The sequence below is a fragment of the Pan paniscus genome, chromosome 1 (genome assembly GCF_029289425.2).
Source record: "Pan paniscus chromosome 1, NHGRI_mPanPan1-v2.0_pri, whole genome shotgun sequence".
In the NCBI taxonomy this organism is placed as follows: Eukaryota; Metazoa; Chordata; class Mammalia; order Primates; family Hominidae; genus Pan; species Pan paniscus.
In genome coordinates, this window is record NC_073249.2 from 193,215,187 (window position 1) to 193,236,316 (window position 21,130).

Consider the following 21,130-nt stretch of genomic DNA (forward strand, 5'->3'; position numbering starts at 1 on the left):
ATTAAGTATTGGGGGTGTTATTTTTAAATGAAAAGTTTATTCTAGCAAAACTATCTTTATGCTGATATTGGACATATGAATCATAAATTTAAACAAGTGTTGACCCTGAACTTTGTTTTCAACAAAATAAAATGAACTCCAGTGGAGCTCTGAAATGACTGATGCCTTTATTTTTGAATGAATAATACACTTTTAAGTTCAGCCCTGTCAAAGACAAGAGACTTGGCTGGACGGCAATTCCCAAAGCCTGTTCTAGGAGCCTTGGCTGGGTGGGAAATCAGTAGCAGGGACTCATGGCTCTGGCAGGAGCTGCTTTCATGAGGCAGCACACTTGAGGCAGGACTGTGTTGCTTTGGGCACTGTCTGCCTCTGTCTTGCTCCCAGGAGCTCACATCCAGTTCCTGAACTTCTCCACCGAGCCCAACCATGACTACATAGAAATCCGGAATGGCCCCTATGAGACCAGCCGCATGATGGGAAGATTCAGTGGAAGCGAGCTTCCAAGCTCCCTCCTCTCCACGTCCCACGAGACCACCGTGTATTTCCACAGCGACCACTCCCAGAATCGGCCAGGATTCAAGCTGGAGTATCAGGGTAAGGACAAGGAGCACCGCCTTTGCTTCTCTGTCTATCTCCATCTCTTGCCCCAGCCAACCACCTTCCCAGCCTTCCATGTGGGGGAAAACAGAACACCATAAGGGGTGGGTTGCGGTGGCAGGCCCAGTCAGGGAAGCTTCCTTTTGGTGGCAGATCTCTCCAGACCCCATTTGTCAGCTTAAGTTCTCCCACAGCCTTTTCAAGAGTGGCAGGCCCACAGCACCCTCTGAGGCTCCCACTCTGTACAGCTGTCCCTGGGCAAGTGGCCCATCTGTGCCTTCTCAGGTGTCCCAAACTGTCCAGCCAGTCACTTCCCCTCGGGCTCGATAAACTGAATTACTTCCCCAGGGTCCTTCCCTGCACATCAAGCCCAATTACTCTCAGCAAAGCTCTTCCTATGACAGGATGGAGGATTCTAGTAACAGTCCCAAGGGCACCTCTAAGCCTTGCACAAGGAGCAGGTTTTCCTGTGAGGCCCAACCACACTCACCACAGCTCTACCTCCCTGAGGTGGGATCCCATTACAGGCCCCACTCCTTCTGGGACATTCCCTGGAAAGAGCCCCATCTACACTCAGGTTCCCCTGTGTTGTAGACCATCCATCACCTGTGGATGTGGAGATTGTGCCCAACCTGTGCAGCTGTACATGGTCCTGAGTAAGCCCAACCTCTCCCTTGGGTGCTTCCCTTGTTGTGACTGACTGAAGCATTTGTTCTAATCCCTTTCCCAGATTCTTCCACTGAATTTTTAAAAATATTTTTAGATTTTTTTCCAATACTAATTCATGTTTGTAAAAAAAAAAAATCTAAACACTGTAGATAATTTTGTGAGCACATTGTGTTAGCTCAGGCTGCTGTAACAAAATACCATAAGCCAAGTGCCTTATAAACAGCAGAAATTTATTTCTCACAGTTCTGAGGGCTGGGAAGTCCAAGATCACAGTGCCAGCAGATTCCATGTCTGGTGAAGACCCACTTTCTAGTTCATAGACAGTATCTTCTCACTGCGTCCTCACATGGTGGAAGGGGCAAAAGAGCTCTCTCAGGCCTCTTTTATAAGGGAACTAATCCCATTTAGGGGGTGGGCCACCAAATGCCCTGCCTCCAAATACCCTCACATGAGGGATTAGGTTTCAACATAGGGATTTGATGGGACAGAAATATTCAGGCCCTAACACCCATCACAGAAACTCAAAATCCTCCCATAATCCCACCCTGTCACTACCCTATGCAGAGATACACACTTTCAACAATTCAATATGTATTCCCCCCTTTTCTCGGTATATATATTGCTGTAGCTATGTTTTTAGCCAAAATTGGATCATACTATAGTTTTGCAATTTTGTTTTTTAAAGTTAATTTTTAATTACACAAACAATTTACAAACATATTTATCTTGTTTTAAAAAAAGAAAAATACAAGAAAGAAATTAAAACCTTACAAGTAAGGCCAAAGCTCTCTTTGTCTATAGCCTCCAAACCCAGGATTATTCTCCAGAAACGGCTACTATTGTTTAGTTGTGACCTTTCCAGGCCTGGATATATGTATGCTACATGTACCTGTGAAAAATATGTAACATTTTATAAAATTTTTTGACCACGTTTTCTATATAAATAGTACCATCCTATATGCAGCTTTCTGAGAGTTGACTTCTTTATTCTGGAAATAATATGGTGGGGATGGAGCTCCTCCCTTGCCAGAGAAGAATACTGAGGAGGTACTGGGCTTCTCATTTAGGGAAAGCCTTAAAGGGCATCCCACGAGGTGGGTGCAACTGAATCAGTTCTGCAGGAGACTTCAGGGTTCCGGGGTCCATCTCAGGGAAAGCTTTGGTAAGTGCGGCTGGGCTTGTCATCTAGAGGGAGCCTCAGGAGAAGCTGGGCCTTGCACCCAGACAGAGCCACTTCACTGGTGTTAGCACAGCTGCCACACCCAGGGAAGGTGTGTGCAGGCTCATCACAGAGGCCAGCCTTGCCCAAGGATGTCTGTGCCTATTATCTGGGAGGTGTGTACCTGTCAAACAGGTCATGACGTGTCGGATGGCTGTGATGTCACAGGAGGGACTTGGTCCCAAATATGTCCTCTCAGAGACAGATGCAACGCCTTCCCCCAAGGCTTTCCCTGTGTCTTAGTTTGTTAGGGCTGCCATAAGAAAGTACCACAAACTGGGTGGCTTAAACAACGGAAACTTACTGTCCAATGGCTCTGGGGCTGGATGTTCAAGATCAAGGTGTCAGCAGAGTTGGTTCCTTCTGAGGCCCATGAGGGAGACTCTGTCCAGGCCCCTCCCCTGGCTTCTGGTAGTCCATGACAATCTTGGCATTCTCAGCTCTTAGAAGTATCACCCAGACCTCTGGCTTCATCTTCACATGGTGCTCTTCATGTGCCTCTGTCTCCAAATTCCCACCTTCTATAAAGACACCAGTCATATTGGATCAGAGCCCACCCTAGTGACCTCATTTTAATTTCCATAAGTTTGGTAAAGATCCTGTCTATTTCCCATAAGGTCATATTCACAAGGAGTGAAGTCTTCAGCATATGAATTTTGGGAGACATATTTCAGCCCCTTGCACCCCTCCCAGGCCCAAGTGCTCTCTCCCTGAGACCTTCCTTCTCGGATAAATATAAGGAATGGCAGTGCCACCATTGTGCCAGGGACAGCTGCCCTGGGCCCACCCCGTGCACTGTGCCTTCACCCTAGACAACAGGCACGGTCCTGCCACTGAATCCCTGTGATGGGACCAGCCACTCACTGTGTTCCCCTTGTGATGAGCCCACTTGTCCTTGTAAAGGTTGTGCCTGTGTGACCGCCTCAGATTCTCCATTGACTCCCCTGACAGAAGAGGCCTAACTACCCCCACAGAGCCCTGGCCTTGGGCTCACTCGCCCCTGATTCCCCAGCCCCCATCTTTGGAAATGCTCCCACTATGGCCACCCTGCACAAGGGGCCCCGCTGTCCCTCTGAGGTTTCCTGGACGACAAGCCAACATTCGGGGCTAGTGTCCCTCCCTGGGATGGGCCTGTCTCTCCCACTGAGGTTTGCAGCCTCCACAGGCCCAGTCCTCCTCTGATGACTTTCCCTGTGTAGGGAGGCCAGGGGGCAGCGAGTTGCCTTCAGACACCCAGCTCCTCCACCAGGAGTTGGCCCAACATGTGAGAGGCACAGCGACGTCCAATGGGGCTTCCACCCTATAATGGGCCCCCTCCTCCCACAAGCATGTGACCTTCAGGACTTGCCTGGATGTTCCCCTTCAGTCCCAGGCACAGCCACTCCCTCAGCGTTCACCTGTCTGCCACAGTCCCAAGGACTCCTGTGGAGCCACACATGGTGCCGGGGCACCTGTTCCCCTCAGACTTGGGCTCCACCCCTATTAAGGCTTCTCGTTTGGGGCGATCCCAACCTCTTGGGCTAGGTTGCCTCTAGGGCCAGAGGCCTAAGTATTCCCACAGAGGCCTCATCATTTGTGATAGGCCCAAATAATTCTCCCTGACCATAAGCCCACACTCTCTGTTTACACTTTCCTCCGCCATATGGAGCTGCACCTTGTAAGCAAGCTCTGACCACTCTCCCCAGGTTTTTCCTCTGGGGAAAGACCCAGCTTCAATGAATGAGCCATTTGTCCCCATGAGGCTGTTTCTGTCAGACAGACCCAGCTCTCTATGGCCCCTCGACTTTCCTTAGAAGTCCAACTCTTTACTCTTTCTCAAAATTCCTCCAACTGATACTCTGCACTTCCCATGCTAGGGTCTTCTTTTCTCTTCTTTGAGTAAAGATTCCCATCAAGTTCTTAGTAGCAGCATAAGCAACTCCTAGCCAGGCCTCCCGGTCCGACATGCTTAATGTGTTCCATGACAATTTCTCAGGAGGGTTCTGTTTATAAAGAACTTAGCAAAATGGCTAAGATGTACAATTGTCCCCAAATGCTAGGCATCATCATTATTAATGTTTTAAAATAATGGCATTTTGCTTGAAATTGTGTCTACCTGATTATGGCACTTTGTTTGGAAGTGTGTTCCCACTGTCACCAGGTGTGTCCCTTTAGAACAAACCCACTTGCTTTCCTGAGGAGTCCTTCTTTGGGGAAGTTCATGCTTCCTCCTCTTAGGGTTTATTTCTGCCTTATATGGCCAACCTCTCCCTTTGAAGCTTCTTGCAGGGGAATAGGCTCTGAGGTTTCTCTCAGTGTCAAGGTACTCTCACTGAAGTTTCTGTCTTTTTGAAGAGCCTAGATCCTTCCACTGGAGATGATTCCTGTAGGAGAGGCCCAGCTGCTCTCATCAAGGCTGCTCCTGGCTTCTCACACACAGCCATTCCCTTCCTTCTCTCCCCATCTCTGAGTCCACGTGGCTACCCTGAGCCTTTCTGTAAAGACCCAACCCATCCCATTGGGTTGCCTCCCTGGGCAAAAGGCCCCCTGCTTCTGCTAAGACTTTCATTGCCAAATGGCCCAAACCCCCATGCTGCAGGGCCAGGCCTGTCCTGGGGCTGAGCAGCCGCCCCACCCATGTGGTTGCTTAGTTTTTGCCACACCCAATTACCTCGATGATTTCCCAGGGAAACCTGCCCAGTTCCTCCCCCTGAGACTTCCCTGTGAGGTACTGAATGGAAACATAACACAGCCACGTGAGTGCTCAGGAAACGTTATCTTCAAGATCCGCGTTATTGATGTTGTTATTACGTATGAGAAACACATGTACTTCCAAGAAGCATCTATCCGGTCCCAACTACTTCCACTGAGGATTCCCACTGTAGGAACGTTCTGTCTCCTCCCACTGCCAATTTCCTGAGTGGAGTGGGCCCAATTACTGCCACGAAGGCTGTTCTGTGTCCTGTGGACCCAATTCATCAAAGGCCTTGCTCAGGAATCCCTCAGCCGCCTCTCCCCAATGGACTGGCCTCAGCTGCTTCCATGGAGGCATCTCCTGTAGAGTCAGGCCACCCACTCTCATGGAAACAGCTTCCCTGCCCTTCGGAGGGACTTGCTTTATGACAGCCACACGTCCCTTAGCCCAGCTACTCCCTCTGAAAAGCTTCTCTCCTTGCCACAGATTTGACTTACTCCCACTAGATTCCTTCCTTCCTGAGAGGTTTTGATCTCTCAGAGTTGGAAAGAACCAACTCAACTCCTCCCGTCGCCGCTTCTTATGTCTGGGATCTTGATCCTGGTTGTGAAGGTTCAATGAGATAAGCAACATGAAAGGAGTTAGGCTGGTACCTGGCCCCCAGTGGCACTCCGTGAATAGAGGTTCAATTGAGCAATGTCTTCCTTGAGCCTCCTTTTCCTACGGAATTAGTAATAATAGATACTATTTACTGAGCTTTTACCATGTGCCAGTACTGTGGAAAGAGCTATGTATGTGTTATCCTACTTAGTCCTCAAAATAATCATTCTATACACAGGAAAACTGAGGCGTACACAAGTTAAATTACTTACCCAAAGCCAATGACTTGTACATGACAAAGGTCCATCTGAGTCCAAATCTTGAGGCTTCACCACTATGCTTTCTGCCGCTCCTATTTTCTGGTCAGAGAGAATAAAGTGACCTTTTCTCCGGATCTTTTCCAGCCTATGAACTTCAAGAGTGCCCAGACCCAGAGCCCTTTGCCAATGGCATTGTGAGGGGAGCTGGCTACAACGTGGGACAATCAGTGACCTTCGAGTGCCTCCCGGGGTATCAATTGACTGGCCACCCTGTCCTCACGTGTCAACATGGCACCAACCGGAACTGGGACCACCCCCTGCCCAAGTGTGAAGGTATGTCGCTCCCTCATCCCCAGCAGTTCTTCCTGGGGTGCTTGTGGAGACTGGTCCAGAGCAATCCCATGTTCCACCTACCTGCTCCGTGGGATCTCCAGGGCTGGAGGTCCAGGCAAACTGTGGTCCATCCTGTTTTCACATGGTGTGGCCCAGCCTCTCCAGGGAGAGGGTCCTGGTGACAGGGCTCCGGGCCAGCACTAGGGAGGACCTGGAGGAGATGTGGGCCACAGCCAAGGGGAAGACACACCCAGCCCTTGGGAAGATCCACCCTGACAGGCTGGAGGACTCCCATTGGAAGGGAAGGCTCCATGTGAGGGAGTGGGAGCCCAGTGGTATGCTGAGAGCTAGAGAGGTAGAGTTAATCCAGGCACCTGCCCAAAGGGAGAAGAGCATGATGCCTCTTTATAAGAACTCTCTTGCTCCCCTCTTCATCTTCCCCCTCCCTGCTCCATTACACTCTCCTTCTACACAGGGCTGGAGAGACCTGAGTTGATCTATCAGGGAGCTGGAGGTGGCACTTTCTTGGGTCTTTCTCCTTACCCAGAACGGGATGGAAGGTGACCAAGAGCTTGTGCTGCCTCCACCCTCATCTGCACACTTCAGTTCCATTTGCCTTCCCTCTTCATTCTGGCATCCCATCATTTTCCTGGAGGAGTGGCAGGAATTTGTCTTGAAAAAGGAAGCCTTAGCAAGGGCAATAATCCAGGAAAGAGTGCCCCAGCTCTAGGATCAGATCACCCCAGGCTCCAACTCAAACCCCTTTGCCTCTCTAAGCTTCGGGTTCTTCCTCAGTAAAGTGGGACTTCTCATCTTTATTTCACAAGAGCTGGAGGACTTCACAGATGGCTCACTCTCAGACTCAAACTCTCAGTTTAACTCTCGATGGAAAGAGGACCTTGTTTGCGAAACTGAGCCGTTCTGGTGTTGGAATGTAAAACCATGATTTCTAAAACTATTATAGCCTCAGTTAGTTTTTCAGATTTTCAGAGCTCTGCTCTGCGTAACCAGTTGGTCATTCCGCAATTGTTGGCCCATCACGTGCTGTGCAACAAGCCTCATCCTGGGCTTTCTTCCCTTCTCACACCTTGTTTGTCTTTTTATGGCATCACAGGGGAGAGAAAAGAGCAGCGCTTTCTCAGTCTGCTAGCTTGAGCCAGAAGCTGTTCTTCCTCCTCAGAAGCCTTCTTCCCTTGGCTTCTCTGACACCATACTCTCTTGCTTTCTCCCATGTCCCTAATGGCAAATTTTAAGCCCCTTAATATAGCACACATGACCCTTAGGTTAGGGCCTAGTCCCTGCTGACCTCCCATATTCTCCACTCTTGCAGATTTTATGTTCCAGCTAAGCTGAAATACTTTGTTTTCCAATGTGCCATGTTTTCTTGCCTCTGGGTCTTAGCATATGTTGTTCCTTTCCCATACAGCATTCCTCTCTCTTACCTTGCCTACTTAACCCTAGTCATCCCTTAGGTCTGAGTATAAATATGAATTCTAGAAGAAGTCCTTTCTTACTCTCACAAAACCAGATGCAGGGCTCCCCCAAACACCCCTGTGGCATTCATGATGATGACATGGTCCAGCCTGTGCTACAGATGCTGGTGTATTTGGCTGTGTCCCAGTGGTGTGTGTGCCTGGGACAGAACTAGAGTACCTTGCTTCCCTCTGTCTCCCAGGCCATGCCTGGCACCCAGGAGATATTCAGCTTATGCAGCAGGGATGGCGTGTACCTGTGCACCACTTTCAGGATGTACGTGCATTCACAGGACCCCTGGCCTCTGCTTGGAATCTGTTGGGATTCTCTCTCCTCAGTCTGGTCTGCCCCAACCAGATGTCTGCTTGATGCCCCATGTCAGCTACAATACTCATTATTCTGGACCATGGTGTTTGGGGATTTTTGTCCACCATCCCCATCTATTTTCCTCCATGGTGACTGATTCTGAATACCATGAAGATGTCAAAATCTTTTCATCCTCCTGCCTGAGGCCTAAATCAGTGAGACTAAAATTGAGTATTGCTTTTGGGGAACAGGAAGATAAGGAGAGAGGATCTTATCTACATAGCAAATGCGTCCTCTTCCAGGGCCTGGGCTGAACATCTTGCCTGCATCGTTTCACCTCATCACCACCACAATCCTATGGGGGAGGTATTCTTAGTCCCATTTTACAGGTGAGGAAATGGAGACTCAGGGAGGCTAAACTACTTATCTAAGAGTATCTGCTCAATACATCGTTCAGCTATGATTTGAACCCAACCTTAGCCTCACCCCAGGAACCCTCAACTCGAAGTCTAGACCACAAGTACCACTCTAGAAAGAGCAGATCAAAGAGGAAGAAAGAAAGATTTTCCTAATTTCTTAGCTCTTCCCAGCAAAAGCACTGCAGCTCTGACCCTAACGTCTGCTCCCTCCCATTCCTGGGAAGGGAGAGGGGACAGCTTCAGGGCATCCTTTCTTCTTGGCAGTTCTCTTCATAAGAAAGAGAAAGAGGGAGGCTGAGGCAGACCCACAGAGGGGCCTGCAGTGACGATTGAGAGCCAGCCAGGGTGTTCTGTGTGGGGACTGGTGGGTAGAACCAGGTGCAGCCATCCTCAGCTTGGCCTCCCCTTCCGCATCCCACCCAACCTCCCTGACAGGATGATTAGTTCTGGGAGCTGGGATTTCCTCAGGAAGGCATCTGAATTCTCAGGTGGGTGCCGAGGCCCTGCACTTACGTTTGTGTTCCCTCCCTGGCAGTCCCTTGTGGCGGGAACATCACTTCTTCCAACGGCACTGTGTACTCCCCGGGGTTCCCTAGCCCGTACTCCAGCTCCCAGGACTGTGTCTGGCTGATCACCGTGCCCATTGGCCATGGCGTCCGCCTCAACCTCAGCCTGCTGCAGACAGAGCCCTCTGGAGATTTCATCACCATCTGGTAGGCCAGGTGCCATGTCAACAGCCATTAGAAAGGAGCATTACTGGGGTTCTACACTGGGTTACCAGTCAATTACCTATTGGTTTAGAAAAACCAAGAGGTGAATGGTTTTTAAAGGCTGTCAGCCTCCTGGGTTTCAAATAAACATAGTGGAATGGGGCTCAGCTCCAACTGGCCATTATGGCTCCTTAAAGGGAGAGGAATGGGAGGGCAGTGGCTCCCAGCCTGCAACCCTGCCAGGGCCAGGGAAAGTACCAGTGGGTGTGTTAATGGGAGTAGGTGTGGGTACACAGACTTTCCTCGGTATTTCCAGAGTTCAAACCAACATTCTACATGTACCTGGGCTAAGCCACCCAGACTAATGGAAGAGATTTGAGGTGGAATTTTGTGATGTCCCGTTGGTCATCTGGTGCTGAGCCAGCACTTTCCAGCAGAACTTTCTGCAGTGATGGAACTGTTCTATGTCTATGCTGCCCAATATGGTAGCCACTGGCTACAGAGTACTTGGATATGACTGAGGGTCTGATTTTTAAATGTTATTTAATCTTGATAATTTAAACGTAAATAGCCATGTGTGGCTGGCAGTGGCTGAATTGGACAGCTCAGCTTTGAGCTATGTAGTTATATACAACAAGAGTTAATTTTACATTGGGAATACAAGTTAGCATTTGATATGTGCAGTTTCCTGGACAGTTTCTTCCCAAACCACTGGATCTTTGGAAGAGCACATAATTTTAAAATTCCTTTGTTTGGTGGTTACTGCCATTCTGGGAATCATCGGGGTTAGGGGAATTCTCTTCCAAAATTCCCAGGGCTTGGATAACTGTAACCAGACTGCCCTGGGTTAATTTCCAGCATGATTTCCAAGCAATGGCTGGGAACAGACAGGAGGGGTTAGATAAGGTTTCAGGGAAGAAATCTTTTGTCCCAAAAGGCATTGTGGGTATACTCTTTGCTTGGAAGACAAGGCAATGGAGCATGGAGCCAATATGCATAGCAGCAGGTTTTCACACCAGCTCCTCAGCCCTGTCCTAGTGCTGCCCCAGACTGAGAGGACCTGTGGTAAGACCCATACCCCTGCTCCATGGAGCCTGAATTTGCCCAGGAGCCCATTGGGCTGGTGAAGAATCAGGTGAATGAGGAATCAGTGTGAGCTTCACCGATTCTATCAACTATGTTGGGAGACCAAGTTGGGAATGGTTGGGAGAGGTATTTAGGGCATGGTGTGGGGAAGTGTTGGTACAAAAAGAATCATAGCCTCCCACTCCAGGTCTGTCTTAAGGCCACTGATGGCACCAAGTGGAGCAGGCAGCCATGGTGACTAGTGACATGCCAGGACCTTGTTTCCTGTGTACAGGGATGGACCACAGCAAACAGCACCACGGCTCGGCGTCTTCACCCGGAGCATGGCCAAGAAAACAGTGCAGAGTTCATCCAACCAGGTCCTGCTCAAGTTCCACCGCGATGCAGCCACAGGGGGGATCTTCGCCATAGCTTTCTCCGGTCAGTATGGAAGCCTGGCCTGGTGGGAAGGGCCAGGCTTTCAAGTCAAGGCTGAGCTTGACTCCCGGCTCCACCATTTGCAGATCATGTGACCTTGAGTGAGTTGTATAACCTCTTGGAGCCTCAGTGTCTTCAGAGTTATGAGAATTAAATGTGTTAGCCTATGTGAGAGCTCTCAGTGCAGGGTTCTGTAAATGCAAGTTTTCCTCCTATTCCACACTGCCAGGGCAGAGAGGCACAGAAGCCCAAACCTTGGTGCCAAGTCCACTCATTCACATCAACTCACTGGCTGGATCATCCCTATACCTGTGCCCCAGCTTATCCCTTAGCACTTTCTAGCGGGTTCTCCTTCTCCAAAGGGATCTAGTGCCTCTGCTGACCTCTCAAGGAGCACTGTGTTTTTCTGCACAAATGAAGGCATTGTGATTTTGAGTAGGAAGAGTATGAACAATTCAGAGTAGGTATGTCTTTATTGGCAGCCTGTTTTCTTCTACGAGTCCCAAGTTAGGGATCTGGATATTTCCTCATTTTTATTATAGTGGAATTGCCTAGAGAAACTTATAGAATGTTCTCTGTGGACTTGTGCCTATCTATGGAATGATGCACATAATTGCAATTTACAGATCACTGCAGATATTTTAACCAGAAATCGGGAAAGCTGGATTTTACTCCCAGCTCCACCTTGGGCCAGCTGTGTAAAACCTTGCACAGGTCCCTTCCCCACTTGAGACTTCAGTTTCTTCACCTGTAGAATTACCGGCTTGGAGTTTGTGACCTGTAAGAATTCTGTGAGGTAGTAAGGCAAATATTCTAACCCCTACTTTACAAATGAAGAAATAGGGCAAAGGAAGGCTCAAGTACTTGTCCAAAACCATGTGGATAGAACTGGAAACAGAACCCAGCCTCCGCAGTATCTGCTGCAGTGTCTGCTACAGTATCTGCTCTGGTGTGACTATACAGTGTTATTACATCATGCGTGCACTTGCAGAAACACACTAAGACTGTGAAAGAGGTAGTGAAAGAAACAGAAAGCGACAGAGAGAAACAAGGATGTAAAGAACCTAAGCAGCTGTGACTGCCATTCCCAGGAGCTATAGTCCAGGGTGAGTGCAATGTGGGAATGAGACTCCGCCCTCTCCATCTGCTCAGTTCCCATGCCCCTCTCATTGGGCACACCTGTCACTCCACTAATGAAATCCAGGCTTTAAGGCTCTGTCATTTTGACTTGTGACTTTCCCATAGAGTGATAAGAGTATGGACTTCAGAGTCACAGACGGGTTCAAACCTTGGCTCTGACACATGCAAGCTATGTAACCTTGTCTGTCATTTCACCTTTCTGAGCCTCAATGTTATTATGCACAAAATAGGAATAATATAAGTACCTAACCTCCTAAAGTTAAATGAAACAATGCTTGGAAATCCTTAGCTCCAGGCACAGAGTATAAAAGGTGATCAATAACTTATAGTTCTAATAGTCATCATTGTCATGATTATTTTTATTATATCTAGATATTGACAGGCTTGGTGTAAAGTTACCTTGGTGGTAGGCCAGGTCTCTTGTTCCTGTTCCTGAGCCTTCACCTGTACCAGAACCAGGCAAAGGAGGCTCAGCACAGCCCCAGGCCATCCTTATTTCCAAGTTCTTCTCAGCAAGGTCTTTCAGTGAGAGTGCTTGCCTAAGGGCACAATGCTCCTTCTGCCTCTCAAATGAGACATAAGGCCCTTGCTATGGTGTAAATGCTTAGGCCCCCCTAGAATTCATATGCTGATGTCCTAACCCCCAAGGTGATGGTATTAGGAGGTGGGGCCTTGGGAGGCAATTAGGTCAGACAACAGAGCCCTCATGAATGGGATTAGTGCCTTTATAAAAGAGACCCACAGAATCACCACACTGAAGCCTTCTCAGTGGAAAGAGCTAAGAAACACAGGAAACACAGAGGCCGAGGTGGGTGGATCGCCTGAGGTGAGGAGTTCAAGACCAGCCTGACCAACATGGAGAAACCCTGTCTCTACTAAAAATACAAAATTAGATGGGCGTGGTGGCGCATGCCTGTAATCCCAGCTACCCAGGAGGCTGAGGCAGAAGAATCGCTTGAACCTGGGAGGCGGAGGTTGCGGTGAGCCAAGATCACGCCATTGCACTCCAGCCTGGGCAACAAGAGTGAAACTCCATCTCAAAAAAAAAAAAAAAAAAGAAAGAAACACAGGAAACTCATTTGCCGCTTTTACCACATGAGGACACAGCATAAAGACAGCTGTCCATGAACCAGTAAGAAGGCCCATACCAGACATCAAAATTGCCAGTCCCTTGAACTTGGACTTCCCAGCCTCTAGAACTGTGATAAATAAATTTCTGTTGTTTAGAAGTCACCCAGTCTATGGTAATTTGTTACAGCAGCCTGAATGGATTAAGATAGCCATTCAGTCCCAGCTCAGACCAGAGCCCAAGGCTTCACTGACCACAGGAGCAGGCAAGGGTCTGGGGCAAGAGAGGAGGAACTGCTGTGCCCAGATCGGCAGGCTCAAGTGGGAGAGGCACTGGACTAGGGGATGAGTGAGCAAGAGAGGCACATTCCATGCCTCATAGAACTTTTGGTAAGTTGTGGAATATATCCTACATATAAAAATGTATGTAACATGTATGTGCAGTTTAAAGAGTAATAAAATGAACACCATCATTGAGCCTAAGAAAAAGAACACCTAAGCCTTTGAAGCTCTGTTCCTTCCTCAACACATTCCCCTACCCTACCCTGAGAGTTAACCATGATCCTGTACTTTTGGTTAATCATTCATTGCTTTTCTTTTTATTTTACTCCATATGTGAGTCTCCAAAAATATGTTGTTTAATTTTGCATGTTATTTCTGTTATGTAAAGACAATCATTCTATAAATGTTCTTCTGTGACCTGCTCTTCTCACTCAAAATTAAGTTTTTGAAATTCATGTTGATGCATGTGACTGTACTTAACTCATTTTTCAATGCTGTATGATTTCATTGCATGAAAATATAGCAATTTATTTAGTCTACTGTTAACACTTAAGTTGTTTCATTTCAAGCAATAAGAACATTGTTGCTTATTCCTTATTGTGAACATGTACAAGGGTTTCTCTTGAGTACATGTCTGTGTGGAGTTGTGAGGTTGTAAATATCCACATATTTAGTTTCACTAGGTAATGCTCAATTTATCTTAGAAGCAGTTATAACCATTTACACTCTTCCCAGCAACTGAAGTAGAGTTCCTATTGCTGTACATCCTTGCAAACACTGGGTTTTAGCAGACTTTACATTTCTACCAATCTGGTAGGTGCATGAGATGGCATTTCACTTGTATGCTTGTGATGAGGCAGAGCATCCTTTCCTGTGTTACTGAGTGTTCATGCTTCCTGCTCTGTGAAATGTCTGCTCCCCAGACAGCTTTCCTGCTCCAAGGAGAAAGAGATAATGAGTAACTAAGAGGACAAAATTTCTGCAAATTGTAACAAATGCTTCGAAAGACATAAAAGGATAAGATAGCAAACAAAAAGTTGGAGAATTCCATGCAAAGTAATTGTGGAAAACCTAAGAGAGGATATTCAAGATAAGAACTAAAGAAAAAAAAAAAGGAGCTAGACTTGCAAAAAGTGGACAGTGGAAGGGAGTGGGGGAAAGAATTTTTGCCTTTCTCCAGGCAAGCAGCTCTAAGGAACTTTCTTTTCATATGAGGATCAATAAGAAAAAGGAAAAATACCTTAAGGAGACCTGTGAAAGATTTTATAACATTAAAAATTAGAACATGAAGTTTGAATTACAGAGAAAAATGCCCTTGAAAAAAAACATGGTTTAGGAACTAGAAGTAATAGAAATAAATTTTGGGAAGCATCTTCTTCTAATATAAGTCTAGATAACATGGACTCCAAATAACAGGTGAAATGTTCAGACAGCACACAAATGAAAAGAAAGATCTGGCCAAGAGATAAATAAAACGAAAGCTAAATCTCTTCCCTTCCCCACTTGAATAATTCAGTCCTAAAGCTGTGAGATGGGACAAAGCAAAGACATCTGATATGGTTTGGCTGTGTCCCCACCCAAATCTCATCTTGAATTGTAGTTCCCATAATCCCCATATGTCATGGGAGGGACCAGGTGGAGATAAGTGAATCGTGGGGGCCAGTTTCCTCCATCCTGTTCTCATGATAGTGAGTTAGTTCTCACGAGATCTGGTGGTTTTATAAGGGGCTTCCCTCTTTACTGGGCTCTCATTCTTCTCCTTCCTGCTGCCATGTGAAGAAAGACGTGTTTGCTTCCCCTTCTCCCATGATTGTAAATTTCCTAAGGCCTCCCCAGCCATGCTGAACTGTGAGTCAACTAAACCTCTTTCCTTTATAAAATACCCAATCTCAGGTATGTTTTTATTAGCAGTGTGATAACAGACTAATACAGCATCCATACCTGTCAGGCAAGAGGGAGTGTGAACCATTGTAGCCCAGGCCGGGGTGTCAGGGGGAGCCACACTGATGGGCTGCCTGGCATGGGCAGCTGGAGCTTAGGTATCTGTACAGGGATGGAGCTGGCACAGGGTGTCAGAGCTCTGCGCAGGATGAGCAGACACCCATGTAGGGTATTGGAGCCCAAGCAGAGGAAGGCGGACAGCCACACAGAGAAGGATCAGCCCAGCAAAGGAAGTCAGAGCCTAAGTAGGGTGAGGAGGGAGGGGTCAGCAGAAATGAAACCTTGGTTCCAGATGGGTGACTGATCAAATACGTTAATACGTTAAGGACAATAGAAGGCAGGTGTCTCACTGTCAGAGAAGAGGGTTAGAACTATGGATAGAGCAAAAATTATAATATACCCAATGGTGTTAAATTTGAATTGGATGTATCAGTGTGAGCTTATGGTTTTCAATATGTAGAGATATGGAAGAAAATATGAGTGTGTGAGTGGGGCATGTTTGAGTACATGTGTGTTTGCACATACATTTCTTAGCTCTTTCTACTGAGAAGGCTTCAGAGCAGTGATTCTTCAATAGTAATGAGCACATCTAGCACCAGATATTGGTTCCTAAATAACATTTTCCACTAAAATGGACCAGGGCTCCTTGAAGAAATGGCTAATCCCAAGCCTGGGGCAGAGAAAGTAGAAGACAAGCCAGGAATATCTTATGGCAGAAGCTAAGGAAATGCCCAAGGCATGATGGAGACATGTCAAAGGGACATAGAATCTGGCTTGGAGGGGTTCTCACTGACCATATTGGGGATAATTTGAGAATCAAAGTTGTTTAAAATAGTAACAAATGGTGGTGACCTATTGAATCAAACAGAACACTGTGTATATCCACGCAGACATTAAATAATTACAAGTTTTTATAAGGAAGGGGAGATTTACATAACTTCAAACTACCCCCTCCCCCACCCCACTCCACACACAGTAATAACAAAGGGAAAAAGAAGTGGAGAAGACTGGAAGACACGCCCACCTCATCAATAATGGGACAAATTGAAATCATACTCCAGCTGAGAGGATGCAGTGAGAAGAAGCCAGCATCACTTCCATGATTATCCAGTTGCAGAAGACAAGCTGAACATAATCAGGAGGAAACACCAGGCAAACCTAACTTGAGGGACGGACTGTCAACTCCCCGGCAGGCAGTCTTCAAAAATATAAAAGTTCTGAAGGTCAAGTAAAGACACTGGAACCATTCCAGACTAAAGGAGACCAAAGAGACATGACAATGAAATGCAACATGTGATTCTGAACTGGATCAATAAATTATCAAGGAATTTATTGGAAAAACAGGTGAAACTTGAATGAGATGTGAAGATTCGATGGCAGTAATGTGTCAGTGTTAATTTCCCAATGTTGATGGTCGTTTTGTGGTTATGTGAGAGAAAGTGCTAGTTTGTAGGAAATACACTAAGATATTCTGGGGTTACAGGGCAACATGTTGGTGACTTACTTGCAAACGGTTCATGGAAAAAGATTTTTGTACTATACTTCCAACTTCTCCTATACCTTTGTGGCTGCTCCAAATTAAAACTTTTATTTCCAAGGGAAGCTAGATACTAAAAAATAGCAAGACTGAAAAGAAACAAAATAGCGTAATTTTCATCAGCACAAGAATCAGCAGAAGCAACACTGTAGAAAAACAATGCAAAGATGAGGAGGACAAACCTGAAAATCTCAACCCAAATAGGGAGAAGGGCAGAGGCGTGAAAGTGGTAGAGAGAAGATAGAAGATAAGAAATAAGGAGACCCAGTGGACAAAGAGCCAAGACACTGATAACAAGCATTCAGGAAGAAAGGAACCAAATGGAAATGATAAAACTTTTCTGAGATGAAAGAAAACCTGTGTATATAAAGGAGCTCTCTGGATACCAAGAGAAATAAAAAAGAGGCTGGCAATTTTTTCAACTTGTAAGGGTGAGGAGTAGGGGAAATCTACAAGAATCCAGGCTGAGAAAGTTACCTTAAATGAACCAAAATCAGACAATTCTCAGGCTAATTTTTGACATTAGATTACAGAAAATGAAGGAGGTGATGTTTAAGGAGGAGAAAAAGTTGGGGGCTTCATGTGTGAGTGCAAGAAATTGTTATTTGCAGGGATTCAATAATTTACAATTATTGCCACTCTATCTCAAGTGGGGCTGTAACTCCAGGTGGCTGTAACTCCGGATGAACTCCAGATGAACCAGTAACTCAAAATAGAGAAGATGTATGAAAGAAAAGATAAAAATGGAGTGTTGATACTAGCTAAGCACAGACTTAAAGCTAAATAATAATGGAACATATGGATTCAAAGCAGTGCAAATACAATAATTCTTAAAAGACTAAAAATAATTATTTTATATTATTAAATGTGCAAGAAGGTGGAAAAGGGATAAGAGAATGTCCTTATCTTTTGTGACGGTGGAATCAATATATATTATCCAATTGTTGACTTTGATCACTAGAGAAATAAGGATTTTGAACATATACTTTAGTCACTAATATATTTAAAATAAAGTATAATACTTCTAAATCACTAAAAGAAAAAACACGTAAAACATAATCCAAATATAAAAGGCAGAGAACAAAGGAAACTATTTAGGGACAAAGATACAGCAAGCACAAAATCAGATAAAGCAGTAGAATAAAATCATTCAATTGTAATGAAAAATGCAAATTTACTAAAATTCAATTTCCTGTTAAAAAACAAAGACTCTTAATGATCTGGTTTGGCTGTATCTCCACCCAAATCTCATCTTGAATTGTAACTCCCACAATTCCCATGTTGTGGGAAGAACCTGAATTATGGGGGTGGGTCTTTCCTGTGCTAGTCTCATGATGTCAGTAAGTCTCACAAGATCTGATGGTTTTAAAAAATGGGAGTTTCCCTGCACAAGCTCTGTCTTGTCTTGTCTGCCACCATGTGAGACATGCCTTTCAACTTCCACCATGATTATGAGGCCTCCCCAGCCACATGGAATTGTAAGTCCAATAAACCTCTTTCTTTTGTAAATTGCCCAGTCTCAGGTTTGTTTTTATCAGCAGCATGAAAATGGACTAATATATTTAGATTAACCTAAATAATATTCAACTATATTTTCTATACCAGGAACATAACTAAGACAATGTGATACAGTTTAAAGATAAAAGGGTGGCCAGAGATTATATTGGGCAAACATAAACAACAACAGTAACAATCAAAGAAAAATGCAGAATTCATAATGTCTTCAAGGTTCCATGTTATAGCATGTGTCCGAGTTTCCTTCCTTTTTAAGGCTGAATAACATTCCACACATGTGGTATATATTTATTAATAACGTTAGTACAGACCACATTTTGTTTATCTGTTCATCCCTCTATGGACATTTGTGTGGCTTCTACCTTTTAGCTTTTGTGAATAATGCTGCTAAGAGCATGAGTGTACACATATGTCATGATAATTTTTTTTTTTTTTTTGAGACAGAATCTTGCTCTGTCACCCAGGCTGGAGTGCAGTGGCGTGATCTTGGCTCACTGCAAGCTCCGCCTCCCAGGTTCGCGCCATTCTCCTGCCTCAGCCTCCCGAGTAGCTGGGACTACAGGCACCCACCACCTCGCCCGGCTAATTTTTTGTACATTTAGTAGAGACGGGGTTTCACCGTGTTAGCCAGGATGGTCTCGATCTCCTGACCTTGTGATCCGCCCACCTCGGCCTCCAAAACTGCTGGGATTATAGGTGTGAGCCACTGCGCCCGGCTGTCATGATAATTTTTGAAGTGATTATCCAATTAGGAAGGTTGCAGAAAGATGGCCACTTAGTGATAGGTAGTTTGAGAATTGCAGATCCAAAACCTTAACACAATATGATTAGCTACATATTCCAATCACTTTGTGGTGCCTGTGCCACTCATAATGTTCTCTTTAACTGCTCCTCGGGGCACTTGGCAGCTGTTTGTACATTGTGACACCCCTCCACGCACACATCTGCCCCCCAGCCACAGAAGCTTGGACCAGAGGTGGACACCTGAGCTGACTGCAGCAGGGGCAATCAGATGTTCTCTCTTGGGAAGTTGAAATAGGACCCAAGAGATTCTACTTTTGCCTGGACCCATCTCCTGAAAAGATAAAAATCCAAGTGCAATGGATTGCTGCTCTTCTACTTTCCATGTGGACCAAAAAGTAGAACAATCCTATGTGCAGAAAGAGAATGATTGAGAAGTGGAAAATTTTCCTTGGTTTCTGATGGCCCTTCAGTTCCTCGTCCTCTACCTTTGTGAAGTCTGGCTGCAAATCGACCCTTGGGTTCTCTCTTCTCTGAGAGGCTTTTTTTGCTTATTCTAGCCTGAATTGATTTATTTACATCCAAAGGTTCCCAAGGAATACAACAACCTAGGACCCAGCAATCCTACTTCTGGGAATTATGCAAAGATATGTGCATGAAGATATTGCTTGATATGTTATAACAGGGAAATTAGAAATAATCTAAATGTAAAAATAGTAAGAGATTAGGTATTATAAATTTAAAGTGTATACTCAGAGAGAGAGAGATAGGGAAAGATACAGTCATTACAAATCATTCATGTATGAACCTGGGCAACATAGTGAGACTCTGCCTCTACCAAAAAAAAAAAAAAAAAATTAGCTGGGTGTGGTGGTGCATGCCTGTAGTCCCAGATACTCAGAAGGTTAATGTGGGAGGATCACTTGAGCCCAAGAGTTTGAGGTTACAGTGAGAGCTATGATTGTGGTACTGTACTCCAGCCTGGGTGACAGAATGAGAACCTGTCTCTAAAAAGAAAATAAAAAGAATCATTCATGTAGAATACAATTCACTGATTTAGGAAAATGTTTATTTTATATTGTTCAGTGCAAAAAAAGCAGGTGATTTTAAAAACTCAGGTGATGGTATCACAAGAAAATGCAGTGATTATGGACTCCCACCCTAGACCACACTCACCACTCCTTGTGATGTTCTGAAAAAGAGATACAGACAAGAAACAAAGGCAAAGGAAGGCATTTCAATATTAGCTGGGCATGGACCCCAGATTCAAAAGCAGAGCCTGAGTCCTTTGGTAAGCTCAAATGAACCATGTGAGCTCACATTTTTTTCTAAGCTAATTTGGTTTTAAAGGCTGCAAATGAGGCCGAGCATGGTGGCTCACGCCTATAATCCCAGCACTTTGGGAGGCCAAGGTGGGTGAATCACCTGAGGTTGGCAGTTCTAGACTAGGCTGACCAACATGGAGAAACCCCGTCTCTATTAAAAATACAAAATTAGCCAGACGTGGTGGCGCATGCCTGTAATCCCAGCTACTCGGGAGGGTGAGGCAGGAGAATCGCTTGAAACCAGGAGGTGGAGGTTGCCATGAGCCGAGATCGCACCATTGTGATCCAGCCAGGGCAACAAGAGCAAAACTCCATCTCAAAAAAAAAAGATAAATAAAAGCTTCAAATGAAAGGCCAATTCAGCACACCCAGCAGCTTGAGGAATAACGTTCCCAAGAAGACGACAGGGACCATTGCTCACAATGGCTGCTGCTGAGCCAGCTGCTGCTGAGCCAACTGCTGCTTAACATTAATAAAGCAATTGCCCCCACCGTTCACGAGTTAACATGTTCACACACACCAGAATCTGGCTATGCTCTCTCAACACCTCACCCTCTTCCCCTCAGGGGAAGAAGGAGGGTATTCACAAAATGAAATGGAAGAGTCTGCCTTGAATGTCCCCTGCCCTAGAGTTCTGTAGCAATAACATGGTGGATACAGTGGGATACCATCAATGTGGTAAGAGTGTGTGTGTGTGTGTGTGTGTGTGTGTGTGTGTGGTGGGAAATAGGGCATGTCTGTAAAAGACCCAAGATCCTACAGCAAAATCTTCACAATGCTTATGCCTAGATGGTGAGATTTGGGAAATTTTTGTTTTG

General features: G+C 45.7%; 1 protein-coding gene across 5 annotated transcripts in view; it reads left to right on the forward strand.

The window, feature by feature from the left end:
* CSMD2 (CUB and Sushi multiple domains 2) overlaps positions 1 to 21,130 on the forward strand; it is a 643,453-nt gene that overhangs the window by 546,083 nt on the left and 76,240 nt on the right. For all 5 annotated transcript variants that reach the window (XM_034960731.3, XM_055095664.2, XM_034960735.3 and 2 more), the window contains exons 41-44: positions 385 to 594; positions 6,164 to 6,352; positions 9,086 to 9,263; positions 10,621 to 10,766. In XM_034960731.3, coding sequence (XP_034816622.3) covers positions 385 to 594; positions 6,164 to 6,352; positions 9,086 to 9,263; positions 10,621 to 10,766 — 723 coding nt within the window. The remainder of the gene's footprint in view (positions 1 to 384; positions 595 to 6,163; positions 6,353 to 9,085; positions 9,264 to 10,620; positions 10,767 to 21,130) is intronic.